This window comes from Saccopteryx bilineata, chromosome 4 (genome assembly GCF_036850765.1).
Source record: "Saccopteryx bilineata isolate mSacBil1 chromosome 4, mSacBil1_pri_phased_curated, whole genome shotgun sequence".
Lineage (NCBI taxonomy): Eukaryota > Metazoa > Chordata > Mammalia > Chiroptera > Emballonuridae > Saccopteryx > Saccopteryx bilineata.
Genome location: NC_089493.1, coordinates 286,671,512 through 286,693,923, shown reverse-complemented (window position 1 = coordinate 286,693,923; position 22,412 = coordinate 286,671,512). Strand labels below are relative to the sequence as shown.

The following is a 22,412-nucleotide window of genomic DNA, read 5'->3' as shown; positions in this document are numbered from 1 at the left end:
TTCTGAAGTGAGAAGCCGGGAAGCAGAGAGACAGACTCCCACATGTGCCTGACCGGATGCACCTGGCATGCCCACCAGGGGGCAATGCTCTGCCCATCTGGGCCATTGCTTCATGGTAACAGGAGCCATTCTTACACCTGAGGCGAAGGCCATGGAGCCATCCTTAGTGCCTGGGTCAACTTTGCTCCAATGGAGCCTTGGCTGTGGGAGGGGAAGAGAGAGATAGAGAGGTAGGAGAGGGGGAAGGGTGGAGAAGCAGATGGACGTTTCTCCTGTGTGCCCTGGCCAGGAATTGAACCTGGGACTTTCACACGCTGGGCATACACTCTACTGCTGAGCCAACCAGCCAGGGCCAATTTTTTTTTTTTTTTTAATTTTGAGTGTGCGTTTATGAAAGCTGGGTACTGTGAAATAAGGAAGGACTTAGGACAGAAGAAGCAACAGGAGAGCCTAGGTGGGCTGTTTTGGCTCTCTGGCAAGTCAGAGAAAAGGGGGTCTTAGAGATAGGTACAGGGGGCTAGCCCAGGATGAGCTGCCGCTGGCCATTGCTTCCCCTGGCTGTACTTCTAATGGGGTTCCTTAGTTTAAGGGATGCAGTCTTGTGGGGGAAGAAAGGCGGGACATGCTCCCAGGAGGGAGAGTATGCTAAAATTGCTTCTTAATGTTTATACAGGAACCCTTTAAAATAGTTTACTAGTCTTTTTGGGTCCTTATTCAGCCATCTCCTCTTGGCTTCGTTACAACTTTGAATCTCTTTCTTTCCGGCATCAGTGGACAGATGTTATGTTGTTCCAGTGGTATGAGGTTTAAAAGTTGGCACTAAGAGAGTCTATTTTGGGATAAAATGAGTAATCATTCTACTTATAATTTGAAGAGACATTGTGAATTTTCCAAATTACTACTAATCAAACACAGCCAATGAGATTATTTTAATATAAAAACATGTCCATATAAAATAAATAAAAATCTCAAATGATTCAAAAATTAAGTGGCATAGAACATCCAGAGGCAGATGCGACAGGAGGTTGAATTACTTTTGAAAATCATTTTGGTATAAAAGTTTACCTCATGATCAAGTGTTAATTTATACCAAATTTGACCCATTTTTCTATATTTAACTTCTGTTTAACTCTGAAGGATCCTAAATGCAAACCCAGAGAAGCTGAGATTAAAAATCATAACAAAACCCGGAAGAGTGAGATGGGTGGCGGAGGGGCAGTAGCCAGGGAGTGGGCAGGTTTCTGAAACCCGATTCCCCTGTTGCTGTACTTTCCCCTTTCAAACTGGGTAGCTGCTTATCCGTTTCACCCACTCTTCCCCCGAAGCAGTGTTAGAGTTGCTTATAGCCATTGAAGGTCTCTGGAAGAACCAATTTGCTCTCGGTTTTGAGCCCCAGGCCGAGTCTAGTCTTTTTTTTTTTTTTTTTTAGAGACAGAGAGAGAGTCAGAGAGAGGGATAGACAGGGCCAGACAGACAGGAACAGAGAGATGAGAAGCATCAATCATTAGTTTTTCGTTGCGCATCACAGCATCTTAGTTGTTCATTGATTGCCTTCTCATACATGCCTTGACCACGGGCCTTCAGCAGACCGAGTAACCCCTTGCTCGAGCCAGTGACCTTGGGCTCAAGCTGGTGAGCTTTTGCTCAAACCAGATGAGCCCTCGCTCAAGCTGGCGACCTCTGGGCCTCGAACCTGGGTCCTCAGCATCCCAGTCTGACACTCTATCCACTCCACCACCGCCCGGTCAGGCCCGAGCCTAGTCTTGGGTATTTTCCTACCCTTTTGATTCCCACCCTGCAAAAATATAGTCATTATGGGTGGTTTTATTGTTTGATTTGTTTTGTTTTTAAACTAGACCAGCTGGCTCACTCCATCTGAACTGGGAATTGTGTTCTGGGCATGCCATGTCAAATGGCCTCCTACCAAGATCCCAGCTCAAAAAGCCACCAGGCAAAGGTACTTCTTGACCAGGCCATCCTTACGGTTCATCCAGCCCGCGCCCCACCTGTCTTCTGCTTTGAGCTCTGGCTGCATCTTTCCATGTGACTGTGCGAGCCAGCAGCACGGGCTTGTCTGCACTCTCATTTTCTATTCCAGGAAGAGGACTCTTCTGAGCTTTCAGGTGAGGGAACAGTGGGGTCTCTCTGGCCCCTGGTTCAGATCCTTCCGGGGTTTGTTCTTACCTCTGTTCTTCCTCTTTGTCCTTGTCTCTTTCTCAGACTGGGCTGTCCTTTTCCAATTCTGACATTGACCTAATACAGGGGTCGGTAACCTATGGCTCATGAGCCAGATGTGGCTCTTTTGATGGCTGCATCTGGCTCGCAGACAAATCTTTAATAAAAATATAATAACGTTAAAAATATAAACATTCTCATGTATCACAATCTATTCATTTCCTAACGCTCATGTTCATGGTTGCGGGTGGCTGGAGCCAATCACAGCTTTCCTCCGGGACAACACCAAATTTTTATTGGATAATGCCTAACATACACGGGTTGTTGTATGGCTCTCAGGGAATTACATTTTAAAATATGTGGTGTTCATGGCTCTCTCAGCCAGAAAGGTTCCCGACCCTTGACCTAATGGGACCACAAACGGCAAACAGTCCGTGGGCAGTGTACTACCCTCCAGTCCTTCCTTTGGAAACTCATCAGCTGCTCTGGTATAGGTCCTTAGATCAAGGAAGGGAGTCTCCCAGGCTCCCATGACCGAGGTTAGCCCGAATGCCTTTTTTATTTTTATTTTTCCATTGATTTGAGAGAGAGAAAGGAAAGGGAAGAGAGAAAGAGAAGCATTAACTTATTCCACTTAGTTGTTCCATTTAGTTGTGCACTCATTGGTTGCTTCTCTTATGTACCCAGACCAAGGATCAAACCTGCGACCTCAGTGCCCTGGGACAGGCTCTGTCCACCAAGCCATCCCAGCTAGGGCCCCAAATGCTTCTGAAGGAGCATCAGAGTTTGCAAGTGGCACACATGCACAGTAAACTGAGAACCTGCCCTTCACATTGGGTCATTTTACCGTGGACATGAAGTAAAAAACCACAATGGTCAAATAAAATTTCAAACAAAATAAGATCTGTCTCATCTTGGACACAATGGAAAGCACAGCTCTGAGCTGCATGAAGGCCTCTGTCATGCTGAAATGGTGCTCAGGTCTGGCACCTTCCTGAGAAATCAAAGGAACCATACTGGGTATAGACACATCTGTGGGAGACTGGTAGAAGTCTCTGCTTAAGTGAAGTTGAAGGCTCCCTTCCAAGGTGACATTTTGAGTAAAGAGGTACCACTAAGCATAAAAAGTTGCCAGATCAAGCAGTGGCGCAGTGGATAGAGCATCGACCTGGGACACAGAGGACTCTGGTTTGAAACCCCGAGGTTGCCAGCTTGAGCATGGGATTATAGATATGACCCCATGGTCACTGGGTTGAGCCCAAAGATTGCTGACTTGAAGCCCAAGGTCGCTGGCTTGAGCCCAAGGTTGCTGGCTTGAGCAAGGGGTCATTCACTCTGCTGTAGCGCCCCCCCTACCCATCAAGGCACATATGAGAAAGCAATCAATGAACAACTAAGGTGCCGCAATGAAGAATTGATGCTTCTTATCTTTCTCCCCTCCTGTCTGTCTGACCCTGTCTGTTCCTGTCTCTGTCTGTCTCTCTCTGTCTGTTACACACAGAAAAAAGTTGCATCACTTGTAGAGACAGAAAGTGAAGTGTGGTTGCTGGAGACTACTAGAATAGGAGGGGTAGGGAGTTAGTGTTTGATGAGAACAGTGTTAGTTTGGGAACGTGCAGAAGTTCGTCATTGGTGACCATCACTGGTGGTAGTTGCACAGCAGTGTGAATGTATTTAATGCCACTGACCTGTACACTTAAAAAATGGCTAAAATGATAAAAACTTATGTATGCTTTACCACACTTTTAAAAAAAGATAAAAGAAAGAATGTTGCAACATGAAGACATTTTTCTTTTTCTCAGTAGGACCCCTTGGGTCTTAGGTGCAGTTTGGGGAAGATGCAAGGGATTGACCCCCTGCCTCTTCCCTGGTGGCTCAGAGAAGAGCATCCCTCCCACACGGTTGTATTGACCCCTCCTTGCGCAGCCTGGTTGACAACACTTTTCATGTTCACTAGTGTGCTGTTTGCCGTGGAATTCCTTGAGCAGAAGAAGTGGTTTCTGGGAGGGTCTTGGCGCGGTGCAGGAGAGTGCGCACCCTGGCCCTCATATACCCACTCCAGCATCTCCTCAGAGATTTCCGACTGCCATTGCTGCAGCCACAGGCCCGAGAGCAGCGCCGGGGGGTTTCCACACGCTGTGGTAAATAAAAGCTAAATGGATTCTCAGCATGAAATTTAGGGGATGATAAGAGTCTTTGACCCAAAGGAAAGAGTAATCTGGACCTGCTGCCACACTAGAACCTCCTGTGGTCTTATTTTAAAGTTGAGGCATAGTTAACGTTCAGCCAAGTGTTCAGATGTTAAGTGAGTAGATACCTCCGTTTGACAACCACGAAGGGAGAAACAGAGCGTCATCCTTGCGCCAGCAAGTTGCCTTGTATCCCTCTCAGTGTCCCCTCCCAACCACTTTCTGATGTCTGTCACCATCCGTTCCCTTAGCCAGTCTCAGAATTTCATGCAAGTGAAATTCTCTAATATCATCAATTCTTGCTTGAAGAGACATGTCCTGAATTGTATGTCACAGATATCCAGGCTCCCCTCAGAGCATGATAGGTTGGGCTCAGGAGGGCGGCTGTCTGGCAGTGGAGCAGTGGTGTTTGTTTCTTGTCACCCTGTAAATTAATCACGTTCCTCCCACACTGCAGTTTTGGAAGGAGCCCAGGCTTCCCTGGCAATGGCTCGCCGCCCTCACCAGCAGCTGCTCCTCTGAGCAGACTAGCCATGAACGCTGCTCCTTCACTCTCTCCTTTTAGCCTATGACCCATTTTACCGATGAGCAAGGCACTGTCCTAGTCTCCCCACTCTATCCTAAACGCAAGAACTTCGAGTTTAGTGTTGGATTTTCTAAGCCAATAAGCCTGCGTCCGCAGAATTGCACATTTCCGAGGGCCTGGTGGTTTGATGGTTTGAATACTTGTGCCGCAGAAGAGTGCTCATCTTCCTTTGTACTTCGCTGGGGAAGAATTCTGTAGTGCGCCAGGGTGGTGCTTTGTCATAGGGTGAAGGGAGTAGGGCTCAAGAAGGGGTCAGCCGAGGTGGGAGCTGTAGAGAGTCAGTTCCCCAGGAAGAGCTGCTGGATTTCAGAGAGAGGAAGCGGCTGGTTGTCCTCACTGGTGTGCTGGAGCAGAAGGTGGGGCAGGAATAAAGCAAGAATGTGGCAGCAGAGGTAGTATTGTAGGTGGTTACATTGAAGAGAAAGAAGGCAGGAGGCTTGTCTAAAAGGGTGTATGTGGTGTGTTTACAACTCGTTGGAGGGGAATTTATGAAAAGAGAAGGTTGAAGGTGTTGGAGAAGGGGATGCTTGAGCCAGGGATTGGGGCAGCCCTTTGGAAGTGGCCATCTCATTTGTCTTCCCAGAGGTGGATAAGAAAGCTGAAGCATGAAGCAGGACAGAGGTCTCAGTGGACATCAGAGCTGGGATTTGACCTGGGTCACCCTGAGTCATTGTGACTCCAGCATACCTGCAGGGTCTGGGAGCACATGGCAGGTACAGCATCCGGAGCATAAGTGGAGGTTGACCTAGACTTGACAAGGAGGAAGGGCACTTTGGAACCAATGGAAGTAAAAGAAGAGAAGGAAGGGAAGGTTTTATGAGTGATGGAGGGTGCGGTGTGGTCATGCCTGGCCTGAATAACGGAAGTCTGCTGACATCAAGGGTAGAGTCCAGAGCACTTCTTTTTTTTTTTCCCCCCCTTTTTTCTTCCTTTTTTTTTTTTTTTTTTGTATTTTTCTGAAGCTGGAAACGGGGAGAGACAGCCAGACAGACTCCCGCATGCACCCGACCGGGATCCACCCGGCACGCCCACCAGGGGCCATGCTCTGCCCCTCCGGGGGGTCGCTCTTTTGCGACTAGAGCCACTCTAGCGCCTGGGGCAGAGGCCAAGGAGCCATCCCCAGCACCCGGGCCATCTTTGCTCCAATGGAGCCTTGGCTGCGGGAGGGGAAGAGAGAGACAGAGAGGAAGGAGGGGGTGGGGGGTGGAGAAGCAAATGGGCGCTTCTCCTATGTGCCCTGGCCGGGAATCGAACCCGGATCCCCTGCACGCCAGGCCGATGCTCTACCGCTGAGCCAACCGGCCAGGGCCAGAGCGCTTCTTAAGGCATTAAGAGAAAAGGGCGGTTTTTAGCAGTTAAGTGTGGCTTGTCTGGGACCCTGAAGCATTGCCTTTGAGCAGGGCAAAGGCCCTATGGGCCTGGGACATCAGGACATAGTCTCCAAAGGAGAAGGGTCTCCGGCAAATAGGATTGTTTCTGGCTTTATTATTTACGATGGGAGCAGAGGACCTTGTGGGCATCATGACAACACCAGGAAACCCTTCCAGAATCTGGAACAATTCCATTTTGAGCCCCCCAGATTCTGAATCCCAGAACTTGACAGGGAAATGGAAAATTCTTCTGTGGACACTGGGGACATCTTGGCAGCCATTCCTCCATTTTCACTCTGAGCCTCTGACTGAGCACACAGGTACTCGGGAAGCATTGTGGGGGAAGGAATGTTCAGATATGCAGACACTACCCCCTTACATCCGCCACTAAGTCCTCAGGGAAAAGCGGCCGAGGGTACAGGGACCAGAAAGGTCATTCCAGCACAGAAGGAAAACAAGGCTCACAGACAGCCTCAGGGATGAGGTTTGGGGAAGGAGAGAAGGTGGACGGAGTGGTGAGCCGCAGGCCCTTCCTTTGGGTCTTGGAGAATCCAGTTTCTGCCCCTCCTGAATTACTCCACTCACCCAACGTCTAAAGGCTGAGGACATGATGCAGACCCAGGAAACCCCAGGAAGAATTGTCACCGCAAGCCTGACCTTTGCAACTTCACGTTTCACTTAAAAAATTCAAGTGAACTTTGAGTTCTCCTGTACAGTATTGTCCCTGTTGGGATGTGGACACGTCAGTGTCTTTTTAGGGAAATGTATACCAAGAGATGGCATGTACATCTACAGCTTCAGTGCCCGTCCCGAAAGCACCCAGGGCTCAGCATGGAACAGGGGGCCTAACACAGGGCCTCTGCTCTGGCTTTGCCCACTGTCAGCTGTTTCTAGCAGGTCTCCAAATCCTTGGCTCTTGAGCCCTGAAGGGAGCCCATAGAATAAGAGATGAGTACTCTGTGGAAGGTTCTGGATGGACAAATGGGGTCGCCACAGGTGCCACATGCGGGTTCCCTGACTTGTTCCGCCAGCAGTAACTAGCCACTTGCCACACCAGCCTCCCACCTGCACTGCCTCCATCTCTAAATTCACCCCATTTTTTTTTCTTTTTGTATCCTTCTGAAGTTGGAAATGGGGAGGCAATCAGACAGACTCCGCATGCGCCCAACCAGGATCCACCCAGCATGCCCACCAGGGGGCGATGCTCTGACCATCTGGGGCGTTGCTCTGTTGCAACCAGAGCCATTCTAGCGCCTGAGGCAGAGGCCACGGAGCTATCCTCAGTGCCCTGGCCAACTTTGCTCCAATGGAGCCTTGGCTGCGGGAGGGGAAGAGAGAGACAGAGAGGAAGGAGAGGGAGGGGTGGAGAAGCAGATGGGCGCTTCTCCTGTGTGCCCTGACCAGGAATCAAACCCAGGATTCCTGCACACCAGGCTGACGCTCTACCACTGAGCCAACCGGCCAGGGCCTCTAAATTCGCCCTTTCTGACTGCATGCCCTCCTTTCACTGGCACAAAGGTGCCAGTTTCTACGTCTCCCTTGCCTTCCCGCCTCCTCCACCTGCTGTCAGTTGGGCTGGGACAGATTAGGCACTGTAATATCTGCTTTCTCCTTTAGTTAAATGTAACCTGTTTCTATTTTTAAGTCAAGGCATCTAAAGAACTGGCCTTTGAATACATGAAAAGTATTTTTAATAGGGATGTGAAAATCCACAAATAGCTGGGTGTATTGGAGCCCAGTGGGTTTTTTTGAAAGTTGAACAGGGAACAAATCCTGCCCCTTTGGTCAAGAGCTTTATCCCAAGGATACTAGGGGGAAAGGGGATAAATCCCAGGGCATTAGAGGTGAGAGATGCTTGTTTATTATGGATCTTTCAAACCTCAGTGGAGAGGGGTTTTTAAATCTTTTAAAATCAACTTTGTTGAAGTTTAATATACCTACAAGAAAATGTACCCAGTGAGTTTGAACATGGTGCGTCTATGTTTGTGTGTGTAACCACCACCAAGATGAACAGCGCGAGCACCTCAGGAAGTTTCCCCCACCCAGCCTCTCGGATGTCAGTCCTCCGCCCCAGGCAGCCAGAGAAGTCCGGCCTTGCTGGTTAGCACTGACGGACCGGGCAGCGACTCCGGTTCCTCGGGCACCCCAGGTCTACCTGTGGCCATCCAGACCCGACTCTGCCGGCTGGTTTTACCAGTTGCCTGCACTCGTCCTGCCAGCTCTGGGGGAGTGGCTGCTGCGAGCAAGCTGACAGCGTCCTGTCCTGCAGCTCCTTTTTGTAAGGGAACCTCAGCATATTTGCTGATGGAGAAAACTGGGGGGGGGGGGGGCATCGCCATTGGGACGCCTGGCATGCTGCCCATGAGTGAGGGCAATCCGGTCATCTCATTTCTGGGGCCAGCTCAAGCCTGGCAGGCCCCAGACACACCACTGGAATCGGTTTTCCAGGGAAGAGGGTGATACAGGGTTTCCCGGCACAGGTCACAGGTTGGGGCTGAAAGCTGATTGGAGATTCATCCAGTGGTGTGTGGTTGTGTTGATTGCCTAGCCAGGGGAGATCTGAGAGTGATCTTTTCCTTTTCAGTCATCTAAACAGCTGCCCCATGAAAATTCGTGGACAACACATGTGCTTAGTTGAGACTTGATAACTTTGGTCACTTCTTATGACAATCAAGTCAGTGACAGACTTTTTTTCTTTGAATATGAAGTATTAAAATTGGCCCCGATCTGGAGGTGGCTCCCAGGTTGGTGTTCATGGGTTGGCAACTCTTTCCTCATCTCTGCAAGTCTGTGCTTTCTGCCAGGTCCCTGATCATCAGCGTCATCTTCCCCAGAGCACCCCCACGTCCACCGTAGCAGATCTGACACAGTGGTGGGCATCCGGGAGGTGGGGTCTGGGCCAGCCCCCATTGAAGGAGCCCCACCACGGGGCAACAGTATGAGTCCCTGCAGTTTGACTTGCAGGGTGGGAAGCTTGTGATTCTTTCTGGAATTCATTATGACTTCCTTCAAAAGAATCTTTTTTAATCCATTTGCTCACAAAAGAATCATTCACTCTCAGGATTAGGGCTGTTTTTTGTTTCTTTATTAACAGCTGAGGATATAATCCACATGCCATACAGTTCTCCCATTCAAAGTATATCATTCAACATTTTTAGTGTATTCACAGAGCTGTGCGTCCCTCAGCCATCATCCTCCACTGATCTACCATTAATCAGTCTACCCTTAGTCTACCATCTATCCCTATGGAGTTGGCTATTCTAGACATTTCATGTAAATGGAATCATAAGCCATGTGACCTTTTGTGGCTGGCTTTTCTCAGCATTATGCAGGTGTCAGTACTAAATAGCCACTGTATGGATAGACCGCATTTTATGGGTGCAGTCAGCTGACAGGCAGTTAGGTTGCTTCCACCTGAGGGCTGACTTCACACTTTATTGCTCAATTTAGAGTAATGATTGTGTTCTCACTAGGGTGTTGAGCAGAATTTTATAGATCATCCTGTTTGGCCACTTGGAGTAGGCAGGTGGTGAGGTATTTGGGCTTTGTCTGCCAGGGTTTTCCCTAGAGGTTGTTGAGCAGGGAAAGGAAGACCCTTGTATCAGGAGCTGGAAAGACTGCATTGATAGGCCTTGATCTGGACTGATGTAGGGGTGTTGACTTTGTTCTGAAGGGTCGAAGGTTTTTTTGTTTGTTTTTTAAATAAATTTGTTTAGAAAATTAAATTTAATGGGGTGACACTGGTCAATAAGGGTACATAGGTTTCAGGTAAGCATTTCTATAACATTTGAACTGTTGATTGTGTTGTGTTCCCATCACCCAAAATCAAATCACTTTCCATCACAGTATATTTATCCCTCTTTACTCCTCAAAGGGTCAAAGTTTTGACAGGACTTTCTGCCTCCCCCCAGTTATCTTGGCTCTAACGGAAAGGGAAGGGCATTGCCCTAAAGTGGCCTTGTGGTTGATAACCTAGCATCTTGGGCTGCTTCAAGCATGGTTCCTAAAACAATGCCCTGTGTCTTTGGACTACCCATGAGTATCTACACCATCACTTTAAAACCCCAGTTGGGGGCCCTGGCCGGTTGGCTCAGCAGTGGAGCATCGGCCTGATGTGCGGGGTACCCGGGTTCAATTCCCAGCCAGGGCACATAGGAGAGGCACCCATTTGCTTCTCCACCCCCCTCCCCTCCTTCCTCTCTGTCTCTCTCTTCCCCTCCCGCAGCCGAGGCTCCATTGGAGCAAGGATGGCCCGGGCGCTGGGGATGGCTCCTTGGCCTCTGCCCCAGGCGCTAGAGTGGCTCTGGTCGCGGCAGAGCGGCGCCCTGGAGGGGCAGAGCATCGCCCCCTGGTGGGCAGAGCGTCGCCCCTGGTGGGCGTGCCGGGTGGATCCCGGTCGGGTGCATGCGGGAGTCTGTCTGGCTGTCTCTCCCCGTTTCCAGCTTCAGAAAAATACAAAAAGGAAAAACAAAACAAACAAACAAAAAAAACCCCAGTGGGGTTTCAGGGTTGGTTAGCATGGGCCCCAAGCAGTGTTCCCTGCCCCCATAACACTGAACCGGGCATCTGTCCATCTGGGATCCAGAGTGCTCCACAGTGAACCAACCATGATTTGCTGGGAATTCACTGTTCCCAATGAGGAGGCGTGCAGAGGCTGTGGCGCTGCTTCCCGAGCTCTCGAGGAGGTGTTGAAATCAGTCCCCTGGGAAGCCTGCTGTCCATATCTGAAATGTGGTCTTTGTGGGGAAGTTTGGTGGGTCATCGGTTAATGTTAATTAGGAACATTTTCAAACAACCACTTGGCATACCCATCATCAAATTCAATAGTTACTAACATTTTGCCACTTTTGCTCCAACTGAATTAACTTCCAGAACATTCTGTCATTTCACCCGTCCATAACCAGTAGGTATCTCTTAAGGATTATAAACATTTTCTACATAACCACATGCTAGTCTCATACCTAACAAGATTAACAACATTTCAGCATTAGAGGATTTGTGTGTGTGTGTGTGTGTGTGTGTGTGTGTCTAGCCTGCTCCTTCTGTGGGGGAAGGGAAGTGGCCTGTCCAGGGAGGGCTGTGCAGAAGCCTCCAGAGAAGTGGTGCCCCTGGGGAATGGGATGTGTGGGCTCTGTCCTGCTTTTGGTGTGTGGACCCAGTGAACCCATACAATTGTGTTCTGTGGAGCAAAATAGCCATTTACCCAGGATGACAAGGGAGTCACCTCCTAGCCAGGGACTGCTGGGATGTATTTTGGACAGTGATGACTCAAAAATTCAGGATTTGCCATTTTTGGTCAACTAGTTCATTTTTGAAGAGGTAGCTAACCACTTAGGCAGTGTGAGGTCCCTGAGGCCACACTCACCAGAACCTCCTGGGTGCTATCAGGGATGGGGGGCTGGAGCAGTGGGCATGGGAAGGGGTGCTGAGCACCAGAATGGTCCTACTAGGTAGGAACCAGACAGCAAGCTATTTACAAGGCATTGGTGCAGACAGTGTCTTGGTTTCTGAAGGTGTGTCCAGTAAAAAGAAAAAGCGGGCGACATGGAAAGTTCAGATTTGCCAAGTCGGGGGTGTGTGTGTGTTTCTGTTTGGTTGTGTTTTGGATTTGTATTGTTTGGAACTATGAACTCAAATAAGCACTGCCCAGCAGCTGTGGCCTGTCCTTTTTCTTTTTTTTTTTTTTTCATTTTTCTGAAGCTGGAAACAGGGAGAGACAGTCAGACAGACTCCCGCATGCGCCCGACCGGGATGGGCGACGCTCTGCCCACCAGGGGGCGATGCTCTGCCCATCCTTGGTGTCGCCATGTTGCGACCAGAGCCACTCTAGCGCCTGGGGCAGAGGCCACAGAGCCATCCCCAGCGCCCGGGCCATCTTTGCTCCAATGGAGCCTTGGCTGCGGAAGGGGAAGAGAGAGACAGAGAGGAAAGCGCGGCGGAGGGGTGGAGAAGCAAATGGGCGCTTCTCCTGTGTGCCCTGGCCGGAATCGAGCCTGTCCTTTTTCAACAGGCCTTGCCATTACTTTTGTGATGGCCCTGTCCCTCGTTTTGTCATCTCTGCGAGGAGAGACTTGTCTGGGTCAGCTTGGCGCAGTGGATAGAGCGTCGGACTGGGATGCGGAAGACCCAGGTTCAAGTCCCTGAGGTTGCCAGCATGAGTGCGGGCTCATCTGGCTTGAGCAAAAAGCTCGCCAGCTTGGACCCAAGGTCACTGGCTCGAGCAAGGGGTTACTCGGTCTGCTCTAGCCCCCCGGTCAAGGCACATATGAGAAAGCAATCAATGAACAACTGAGGTGTTGCAATGAAAAACTGATGATTGATGCTTCTCATCTCTCTCTGTTCCTGTCTGTCTGTCCCTATCTATCCCTCTCTCTGACTCTCTCTCTGTCCCTGTTAAAAAAAAAAAAAAAAAAAAAAAAAGATCATGTATCCAGAGACCAGCTGTGTCCCCTTCTGAGTGACTAGGGCATCTACTGGTGACGCTGCTCCTTTCTAAGGTGCAGGTGGTCCCTCAGCTTCTTCCTGACCTAACACCTGTGGGAATCCACCAGGCCTCAGGCAGGAACACCCCCATTTATTGTCCTGCTGAGCTTCTATTCCATACCACTCAGAGCCCCTCAGCATGCAGGCCAGGTGAGGGCACCCAGAGCTGCCAACCGAGTCACGGGAGCAGTCCATCTATTCCTGGAAAGGGGACCAGGCCAGAGCAGGTCCCCTTGGAGTCCAGTGTATTCTGCCTAAGGCCTGCTGGTAGTGCATGGGGCCTTGATTTTGTGCAGCAAAGATTTCACACACAAGTCCAGATGATTTTGAGAGTACATTTACTAAAGCTGGGGACAGTAAAACAAGGAAGAGCTTAGGATAAAATAAGCAATGGCCTGACCAGGCGGTGGCACAGTGGATAGAGCATCGAACTGGGATGCGGAGGACCCAGGTTTGAAACCCTGAGGTCACTGGCTCGAGTACAGGCTCATCCCGCTCGAGTGCTGGGTCGCTGGCTTGAGCCCAAAGGTCACTGGCTTGAAGCCCAAGGTCGCTGGCTTGAGCAAGGGGTCACTTGCTCTGTTGTAGCCCCCTGGTCAAGGCACATATGAGAAAGCAATCAATGAACAACTAAGGAGCAGCAACGAAAGGACTGATGCTTCTCATTTCCCTTCCTGTCTGTCTATCCCTCTCTCTGACTGTCAAAAAAAAAAGCAACCGGGAGAGACAGGCAGGGCGACTTTGGCTCCCTAAAAGTGCTATAGGAAAGAAGTGAGCCAAGGTGGGCTGCTGTCAGCTCGGTGGAGAGTCAGAGAAAAGGGGCCTTGGGGACAAGTTAAGGGTTGCAAGTCTTTTGTGGTCCCGAAGAGTTTAGGAGATGGATGCGTGTGGGGGGAGAAGGGAGGAAGGGAAAGGTGTGGGCATGCTCCTGGGGGAGACAGCTGCCTTGGGCCCTTGGTCTTGATGGTTTTAATAGCTAGGAGTTTAGGGGAAGTCTTAGGGAAGGATATCAATAGAATATTCACCAGCTTTTTCAGGTATTCCCTTTCATGATCATCGTCTCCACTGATTAGTCAGTGCCAGCGTCTAAACCACATGACCAGCAATATGTGAGTGGGTGGAGGGCAGGCCGTTCTGGGGGCAAGGTCGCAGTTTGCCTGTTGCTAAGCCCCTGGGGCTTTCCATCCTGGTGACCTTCTGTATCTGGCTGTGAATTGCTTGACCAGTGTGTTCAGGTGTCTGTCTCAGTTTCCCCATTCCACTTGCCAAGGGATTTTCCTAGCTTCTTACTAATCTGCCTCACCCTGCCTTGCAGACATGACGTAGGCAGTGTACAGGCACTATCTGAAAACAGAGAAAGGAGAAGAAAGCAGATTGCTTCTCATTTCAACCCTTTGAGTCATTCTCTGTAGGGGTACATGTCAGGATGGTACAGCGCTTACCCCTTGGAGTCCCGTGTATTCTAGAAAGACCAAATCTAAGGTGGCCCAGAGCCCTGGAGATCCTGGAGTACCTCCTTCTCTTTCTCCCTCCTTCCCACCCCGTAGGTATACTTCAAAGTTACCAAAGTTTCTAGCCCTGCAGTCGTAGCTTCTAAAGCCCTGGCTGCAGATGGTCCCCCTCAGGTAGGCTGGCACCAGGAAGGGGCAGGGGCACAACAGAGGACCTGTCATTACCAAGGCTGAGGGACTCCTGCCCTCGGCCTAACTGCCCAGCAGCACCTGTTCCTTGGGGGCTGCCAGCCCGTGGCCAGCCCTCAAAGGAGCCATTCTTTTTTTTTTTTGTATTTTTCTGAGATTGGAAATGGGGAGGCAGTCAGACTCCCGCATGCACCCGACTGGGATCCACCCGGCATGCCCACCAGGGGGCGATGCTCTGCCCATCTGGGGCGTTGCTCTGTTGCAGCCAGAGCCGTTCTAGCGCCTGAGGCAGAGGCCATAGAGCCATCCTCAGTGCCCAGGCCAACTTTGCTCCAATGGAGCCTTGGCTGTGGGAGGGGAAGAGAGAGACGGAGAGGGGGAGGGATGGAGAAGCAGATGGGCGCTTCTCCTGTGTGCCCTGGCTGGGAATCGAACCCAGGACTCCTGCACACCAGGCTGACGCTCTACCACTGAGCCAACCTGCCAGGGCCAAAGGAGCCATTTTTGCTGGGCACAGTAAGCTGGGGCTGTCCCAGGGCTCAGAAGCTGATTACTGGCCCTGTGGTCAAGCCTCAAGGTGGATTTCAACCCCTGGCTTGTGGCAGTTTAAGACACAGACTTCCTGCACATCACCAGAATGCCTGAAATCCTGTGAGAACCAGGTACAAGCCAGGGTCGGGAGCAGGTGACCTTGAAGGATCTCCACGGGCATGTTACTTGTGCTTCCAGAGCTATAAGAGCAGAAAATCTGGTCCCTTTGACCTTTGGGCATCAACTGGACTATCCTGGTACCCACTTGCAGAACTGTGGTTTCTAGAGTAAGTTTAGGCAAGTTATAGAGTCTCTTTCAGGGCGTCCCTAACCCCAGTGTTTAAAAAGTTTCAAATACATTGAAATAAAATTGTGAATGTATGGACAATAACTTCCTATATCATATCTTATCTGCCACCTAGATTCAATAGTTAACTGTCGTATTTGCTTCCTAAGTAGCTGGGCTTGGAGGAGGGGGGACCATTTAAAGTTAGTTCTAGACCTCGAAATGCTTCATTCCAAATGTTTCGTGCCTCTCCTGAGACTTCCTCCATAACCATTATACCCTTTCTCATCTGAGACAGTTAACAATTTTATCTGCTGTCTAGCTCGAAATTAAATTTCCACAAAATGTTTCTACTTTTATATTTTCTAGTAGGGGTTTTACACATTACATTTGGTTGTAAAAGCCTCCTTGTCTCTTTTAATCTGCTTTTGTTATTTTATTCACATTGACTTTTTGAAGAGGCCAGGCCAGTCATCTTATAGAATTTTACCATTCTGTGTTTGTGGGATGTCATGGTGCTGTTGAATTTCCAGCTGTGTGCCAGGTATTATCTATAGTTGTGAAGTTAGGTCTGGAGGCATGATTGGCTTCCGGCCCAGCAGTTTAGGTGGCGGCCTGAGGGCTTTGTGGATTTCGCGCACTTGGCGCTGGTCAGAGAAGATGACCGCGTCGCTGTGGGAATTGTGACTGGGGATCTCGAGGTTGAAAGGCTTTTCCCTGATCAGTAAGTCTGGGAGTACAGGTGCTTTGCCTCCCTGTCTCAGACCTGCTCCCAACACCCTCGACTGAGTGGTTAAAAAAGGCCTTTTATGAATCTCACTTTGTCTCAGTTATTTTCATTCACAGTTGCAAAGTGATGACATTCCAATTCTATCATTATTTCTGCTTTTATTGGCAGTCATTCTTTTGTAGAAAGACTTTTTCTTCAGCCATCAAGGATGAACTAACTGCGCAGTTCCTCCTAAAAAGATGTCGTAAATACACAATCCTTTGCCTTTTCTTACCAGCTTTCAACATAAAGAAAACAGACTCTTGTGTTCCCTTTGTCACAGTCCAATACTTGGCCTTCCTTCCTGCCTTCTTGAGGTACCGTAACTCGACCAAGGGCAGCTGCTCCATCAGCAGCCTGGACTAAGTGTATCTTCCTGATTTAACATAGTCTTCAGCAGCTCCTGACCCCTGATTTGAACATCTGGTGTCTCACAGTCTCCGTTTTTGCTCACGAGTCTTTCTCTGCTGGATAAGGGAGGAGAAATGACTCACCCAGCAAGCGCCACCTGGAAATCCAGCGAGTCGTCGGCCCTGCCCAGGTTGCTCTAAAGGGGCTGGCAGCCAGGGCCCATGTCCGGAGAAGGGCTGAGGCAGCCGTGTGCTCTGTGTGATGGGGAAACGGCGATGTGAGGCAGACAGGAGACCGGCCGAGCAGGAGTGATGCCCAGAGGCGCAGAGAAGAGAGAGAAACCGACCAAAGGCAGGCTGCTCTCTGGGGCTCAGGAATGTCCCACGTGAACAGTGAGGGGACCCGAGGTCCCCATCCTGCCAGCCCTTCTGAAGCCTTGTTTCTTCGTCTGCAGTGTGGGGGGTGACGGTGACGCCTGTTGCAGGGGGTTATTGTAGGGATAGAAACCCTCCCTGCGGTTTCCGAGGGGACTGCCACCCAATCTTCCCTGCCTCCCAGGCCAGTGGGAAGTAAATGTGCCCTGGCGGTGTCGGAGCTGGTGGAGAGGTTTGGGCAGGGGCGGTCGGCTGCCTTCCTGATGCCACCTCCCTCTCTGCAGGTGTGAATGACAGAGGTGGTGCCATCCAGTGCCCTCAGCGAGGTCAGCCTGCGCCTCCTCTGCCACGATGACATAGACACCGTGAAGCATCTGTGCGGAGACTGGTTCCCCATCGAGTAAGTGCACTGGCGTCCTCTGCCCCCCTGCTGCAGAGTGAAAGGGTAGGGGAGCAGGTGGGGAGATGCCCACGGAGCGGCTGAAGCTGGCAGCGTATGCAGACATGAGGATGACCTGCAGGGGCCATGGTGCTAGTGACCACGAGTTACTCTGCTTGTCAGATGCCCTGCTCTCTGGTGACCATCGGACCCTTTTCTGCCTCACTGTGTGCCTGATGTGAAGAGCTCCCCAAAAGGGCTTTGCTGAGAACCCTGAAGTACAGACATGTTTGATTCATTGCTACTTATAAATCAGGAAATTGAGAAGCAACTTAAGTATTTTAACACTAAGGAATTAGTGACACATATTAGGGTATGTGCATGCAAAAATGCAGTATTATTCAGTCAGGGAAAACTCCTAGAACTCTACTTGACGAGGAGAGTTTGTTTGTTTGTTTTAGTGAGATATTAAATGAAAAAACAGATTAGGAAATGGTATGTAGCACAGTTCCACTTTTATTTAAAGCATGCACAGGGGAGAAGCCTGTAAGATATATACCATTTATTTAGCAGTGTTTTTGGTAGTTTGGGGGGTTGACTATTAGTAGCTTTTCTCAATTTGCTTGTCTATATTCCCTACATTTTTTTTGTAATATGCACATAGTATATATTACTTGTTGTGGGAAAAAGAGGTGCAAACTTTAAAAAAATAAAAATAAACAAGATCCTGCTAAACAGTCATATTTCTAGGAGTCTTAACCTCAGGTTTCACTGTGACCAGGAGGGGAGCTCCGGCCATCCAGGCCCCATAGAGCCCTCTGGTGGTGATTAGTGACCTCTGCAGGCCAACCCGAGCAGAGCCCCTCATCACTGTCTGCACACAGTGCAGGGTCTGACAGCCTCTTCCAGCTCTTAGTCTCAAGAAAGGCGTCTAAGCTCCCTGGTTATTCCCCAGGTGACCTAAAAGTCCCGAGTGCCCTGTCCCCCTCATGTGAGTCTCATCTGGGGCTGAGTCACCTGCATCATAGGGTTTAGCATAAAATGTTCTCTTCCTTGTTCCCGTGGGGCCCCCAAGGGCTTTGAATCTGAACTGTTCTAACTGCCCCTGCAGGCACTGCTCTCATGGAGATCATGTCATGGGAAGTTTTCCCCCTCTTACTTCTACATCTTGTGAAATTTTCCCATCAGAAATACCCCATCCTGTCTGGACAGATCGCTGCTTTAAGAAGATGATTCCCTGAGAGTGATACACTTTGATGGAGACTGAGTGCTGGGCAGGCTCCCTGTCAACCTGGAGCAGTAGACAGAGTAGCCTTGAGTCCCCTGTGGGTCCACTGTCTGGAGCACAGTGTTGCTTGAACTTGGCCTTTTGCAGTTTCACCTGAGTTTGTTCTCCTCAGGTACCCAGACTCATGGTATCGTGAGATCACCTCCAACAAGAAGTTCTTTTCCCTTGCCGCAACCTACAGGGGTACCATTGTAGGAATGATAGTAGCCGAAATAAAAAGTAGGACCAAGATACACAAGGAGGTAAGTATGTGCGGTGATGGCGGGGCTGCGGGGCCTGGGGACAGAGTCATGCTGCCTGCTGTCTGGCCCTTGCTCTTAGGAGCCCCGACCACATGGAGACTAGTACCCAGCTGGTTTCTTTCTGTGTGTATGGATACAGTCATATGTGCATTAAGGAACAAGTTCTAACCACAGGCTTCTTTCTAATGACTGTCGTTTTGAATTTGGGAGGGGCATAAATGGTCCACCGATAATCTGCAGAGTTATTAGAGACTGATTTGTCTTGGAGGCAGTGTCACAGAAACTGCTGATACTGCTATGCTCTCTTGAGGGAAATGCTGTTTCAGTTAGAGATTAGTGAAAATAAAGAGATAGATACTTTTTTTTTTTTAACAGGGACAGAGAGAGAGTCAGATAGAGGGATAGATAGGGACAGACAGACAGGAATGGAGAGAGATGAGAAACATCAATCATCAGTTTTTCGTTGCGACACCTTAGTTGTTCATTGATTGCTTTCTCATATGTGCCTTGACCATGGGCCTTCAGCAGACCTAGTAACCCCCCGCTCGAGCCAGTGACCTTGGGTCCAAGCTGGTGAGCTTTTTGCTCAAGCTGGCACCCCGGGGTCTCGAACCTGGGTCCTTCCGCATCCCAGTTCAATGCTCTATCCACTGCGCCACCACCTGGTCAGGCTTTTCTCTTTTTTTTTTAGAGATCAACAGACAGGACAGATAGGAAGGGAGAGAGATGAGAAGCATCAATTCTTCATTGCGGCACCTTAGTTGTTCATTAATTGCTTTCTGATATGTGCCTTGACTAGGGGACTCCAGACAAACCAGTGACCTCTTGCTCAAGCCAGTGATCTTGGGCTCAAGCCAGTGACCTTGGGCTTCAAGCCAGCAACCATGGGGTCATGTGTATGATCCCACACTCAAGCCAGTGACCCCGTGCTCAAGCTGGCAACCCGATACTCAAGCTGGTGAGCCCATACTCAAGCCATGACCTTGGGGTTTTGAACCTGGGTTTTCAGCGTCTCAGGCCGATTCTCTATTCACTGCACCACTGCCTGGTCAGGCAAAAATATAACTTTTTTTTTTGTTCAGCTTCATAGACCCCCTCCAAGATCTATCTAAGAATCCTGAAGAGCCTGTGGACCCCAGGTTAGCAAGTCCTGCTCTAAACATAAAATGTGAGGTCATGGTCACAACCACAAAATGTGGTTGAGGTGGGTCAAGATTCTGCCTAATGATTTTTGGTCATCTTAGCAACTAAGGAGCGTTTACCATGTGGGTATTGACTCCAGTGAGGGGGAAAACCTACCAATTACTGGCAGCTGCTTCTAGCTGTTTGGTTTGAGGCTCTTCCTTTAAAAGTGTGAGAAGGATCTTTCTCTTTTTTAAAGATCCAACCCACTCAAGTCCACCCTATTTTATCTGTAGTTAGATTCTGGCAAAGTTGGTTTCTTTTAAGAGTAACTTTTCTATCCTAGATTTCTTCTGAGTTTTTTTCTTCCATTTTTCAGTGCCAAAATACAGCAAAACAACAAAGAAACAGCAGTGTTTTCAGCAAGCATCAATATATTTTTTTCCTCTTTCTTGGGACAAACTGCCCACCCTCCTCTCCCCTGACTTGTTCCCTAAAGCCCACTCTGTGAAGCTCTTCCTGTGTACTCCTGGCAACTGTCCAGCCCCACACACAATTATTAGATCTCTGTGCTCCTTTGTTTTTTTGTTTGTTTTTAAGAGGAGGGGAGATAGTGAGACAGACTCCCACATGCACCCTGACCAGGATCCATCCGGCAACCCCGTCTGGGGCTGATGCTCAAATCAGTCGAGCTATTTTTTAGCACCAAAAGCTGATGCTCGGACCAACAGAGCCATCCTCAGTGCTGGGACCGACCCTTGAGCCCCTGGCTACAGGAGGGGAAGAGAGAGAGAAGGGGGAGAGGGACGGGAAGAGAAGCAGATGGTCGCTTCTCTTGTGTGCCCTAACCAGGAATTGAACCCAGGATGTCCATATGCCCAGCCAACACTCTGTCCACTGAACCACTGGCCAGGATCTCTGTGCTCATTTGAATGTGTGGGTTTTCCCTTGAGGGCAGAGATTGGGACTGTTTCCTTCTACTTTCTGGGGATCAGGAGGGGGGAGCCTTTGCACTCTGGCACTGTCTCAGATCCTGCTCTTAAGCTGAATGAATGCAACAGTGGGGAAAGAAAGCAGGGCCCGTAGAAGACATTAGCTGGCGAACAAAGTGCCTGCCTTACCTCCTGAGACTGGTGTGGAGTGCTGGGGCCGGGCCAGGAGAGTGGGCGCAGGGACAGGGACGTGCCAACCTATGCCAGGCACACAGGAGCTACTACTCAGTGAAAGTGGATGGGGACCAGAGAGGGCAAGTCACCAGGCGTCCTTCCCCTGGGAAAGAATCCATCAAATATCCTTCTTTTCAGTTGGAAGACTATCAGAACCTCATGGTGGTCAAATTCACGACTCTCTCAGTTCAGAATTCCATCTCTGGAACCAAGAGACACAAGGGGTGCGGGCCGTGGCGTGTCCCTCTGCCTGGTGTGGACAGCAGAAGGGCCACCCAAACTCCCCATCCTCTTTACTCCCAAGACCACTGGGGGCAGTGCTGGATCCTTTAGTTAAAATGTTCAGATTTTGTGTTTGTCTGGCTGTTTGATCTCTTGGTGTGTCAGTAAGTGGGTACCACTTAGTGCCCACACAGCATAGTCGTTCCTTTCTGCCGTCACAGCTTCACTGGTCTGGCCTCAGTGTCCTTCCTTGTGTGGTCTACCATCCATTCCAAAGAGAAGTGACTTTTTGTGAGTGTTCTTATTTTCGCAGTTTTTAGCAGAAAGGCCCACACCCTCTTGTTTCCAGGGGCAGGGGTGACTCTCCATTATCTCTGTTCTGTCCCTGCCCCGGAGTGCCCTCAGGTGCTGTGGCCTAAAGAGTCAGCACGTGAGATGTGTCTACAGGGGACCAGTGCTTCAGCTGTGAACCTGACTTTATTTCTGACTTTTTCTTTAGGATGGAGATATTCTAGCCTCCAACTTCTCTGTTGACACACAGGTTGCATACATCCTAAGCCTGGGAGTAGTGAAGGAATTCAGAAAGCACGGCATAGGTAAGGGCGGCTGAGCTCATGCATTTTGGCACACATACCCCACCCACCCATGTCCAATCACTTCCTGCAGCCTGATGACTCTTGCTCACCAGTCTCCCTCTGTCTCGTCCCCACCCCCTCCACTGACCTTCAGTTGAGCTCATGCTCTTTCCACACATTACCAGGTCTTTTCTGCTATGGCCTCGCTCCCAAATCTGACAAGGTCAGCTTACTAACAGTTCCCAGAGGTCCTCAGTACACAGTGGGCCCTTCTTATACATCTGCTGCAATCAAAACACAAGGTATTTTGATTAAGAGTAGAAACTGTAATTGAAGAAACAGTCCTAGCTGCCATGCGTTCGATGCTTACCACATCCGAGGTGCTGCGCCACCCACATCTCTCCAGATTCTCATCCCACCCAGCCACACAGCCAGTGAACAACAGTCTTCCCTGTAACCCACATCTGCCCGTTCCACAGTTCCCTGGGCTTAGGTTTACACTTTTTGTTGTCTGAATGGTTAGTGTGTCTCTGCTTGTGGGTACAGCCCCTGGGAGGGAACTGCACAGCCCGGACCCGTGGTCCTGCACACCCAGTGGTCTGCAGCGAGCAGGTCTCATCCGGCTGTGGCATTTAAGGACTTTGTCAGCAGGTGCTTACGGGAA

General features: G+C 49.8%; 1 protein-coding gene across 1 annotated transcript in view; it reads left to right on the top strand.

Moving 5' to 3' along the window:
- The window catches only part of NAA60 (N-alpha-acetyltransferase 60, NatF catalytic subunit), a 28,863-nt gene that overhangs the window by 4,827 nt on the left and 1,624 nt on the right, over positions 1–22,412 (top strand). Inside the window, exons 2-4 of the mRNA XM_066275096.1 lie at positions 17,039–17,154; positions 18,534–18,663; positions 21,673–21,769. Of these exons, the coding sequence (XP_066131193.1) occupies positions 17,045–17,154; positions 18,534–18,663; positions 21,673–21,769 (337 nt within the window). The 5' untranslated portion in view covers positions 17,039–17,044. The remainder of the gene's footprint in view (positions 1–17,038; positions 17,155–18,533; positions 18,664–21,672; positions 21,770–22,412) is intronic.